Source organism: Neophocaena asiaeorientalis, unplaced genomic scaffold, assembly GCF_003031525.2.
Source record: "Neophocaena asiaeorientalis asiaeorientalis breed wild unplaced genomic scaffold, Neophocaena_asiaeorientalis_V1.1 scaffold41, whole genome shotgun sequence".
Classification (NCBI taxonomy): domain Eukaryota; kingdom Metazoa; phylum Chordata; class Mammalia; order Artiodactyla; family Phocoenidae; genus Neophocaena; species Neophocaena asiaeorientalis.
Genome location: NW_020171994.1, coordinates 1654292 through 1654784, shown reverse-complemented (window position 1 = coordinate 1654784; position 493 = coordinate 1654292). Strand labels below are relative to the sequence as shown.

The following is a 493-nucleotide window of genomic DNA, read 5'->3' as shown; positions in this document are numbered from 1 at the left end:
ACCAGTGTTTAAATGATAATCGGTTCTTTCCGGGTAAAGAAACTTATCATTAGATTAAAACAAGTTTTTGCAACGATCACAAGGTATTGCATGATTAAAACTGAATTCTACTTTCCATGCTAAATAAGCACCAGTGAATGAAATATTAGCTCACATTTTCCTAACAATGCAGACAGAGTAGTGCATCGATCGATTCATTAAGCAATAACCATTAACTTCAGGGAAATGAATTCTAAACTCACCAACCTCTTTGGGGAGAGTCGAACTTCTCGTTGTCAGGTCTGGCAAAGTCCATTCTCACGTACGTGTCGTCGTCGTCGTCAGAATCTTCTTGCTCTGGGGGTCTCGGCGCCCGGCCGCGGCCAGGTGATGGAGGGGGAGCGGCGGCTGCAGCGGCAGCCCCGCCGGCCCTGTCACCTCCCGCAAGGTCTGCCGATGGGTTTTGGGCTCTGGGGTTCGAGCCACCCGCAACGTCTTGGGCCCCTCTTACCGC

At 49.7% G+C, this 493-nt stretch overlaps 1 protein-coding gene across 1 annotated transcript in view; it reads right to left on the bottom strand.

Annotated features, from left to right (window-relative positions):
• Positions 1 to 238: 238 nt before the first annotated feature.
• Positions 239 to 493, bottom strand: part of IRS4 (insulin receptor substrate 4) — a 3784-nt gene continuing 3529 nt past the window's right edge. The window contains 1 exon segment of the mRNA XM_024748480.1: positions 239 to 493. This exon segment is cut by the window's right edge and continues 160 nt beyond it. Coding sequence (XP_024604248.1) covers positions 239 to 493 — 255 coding nt within the window.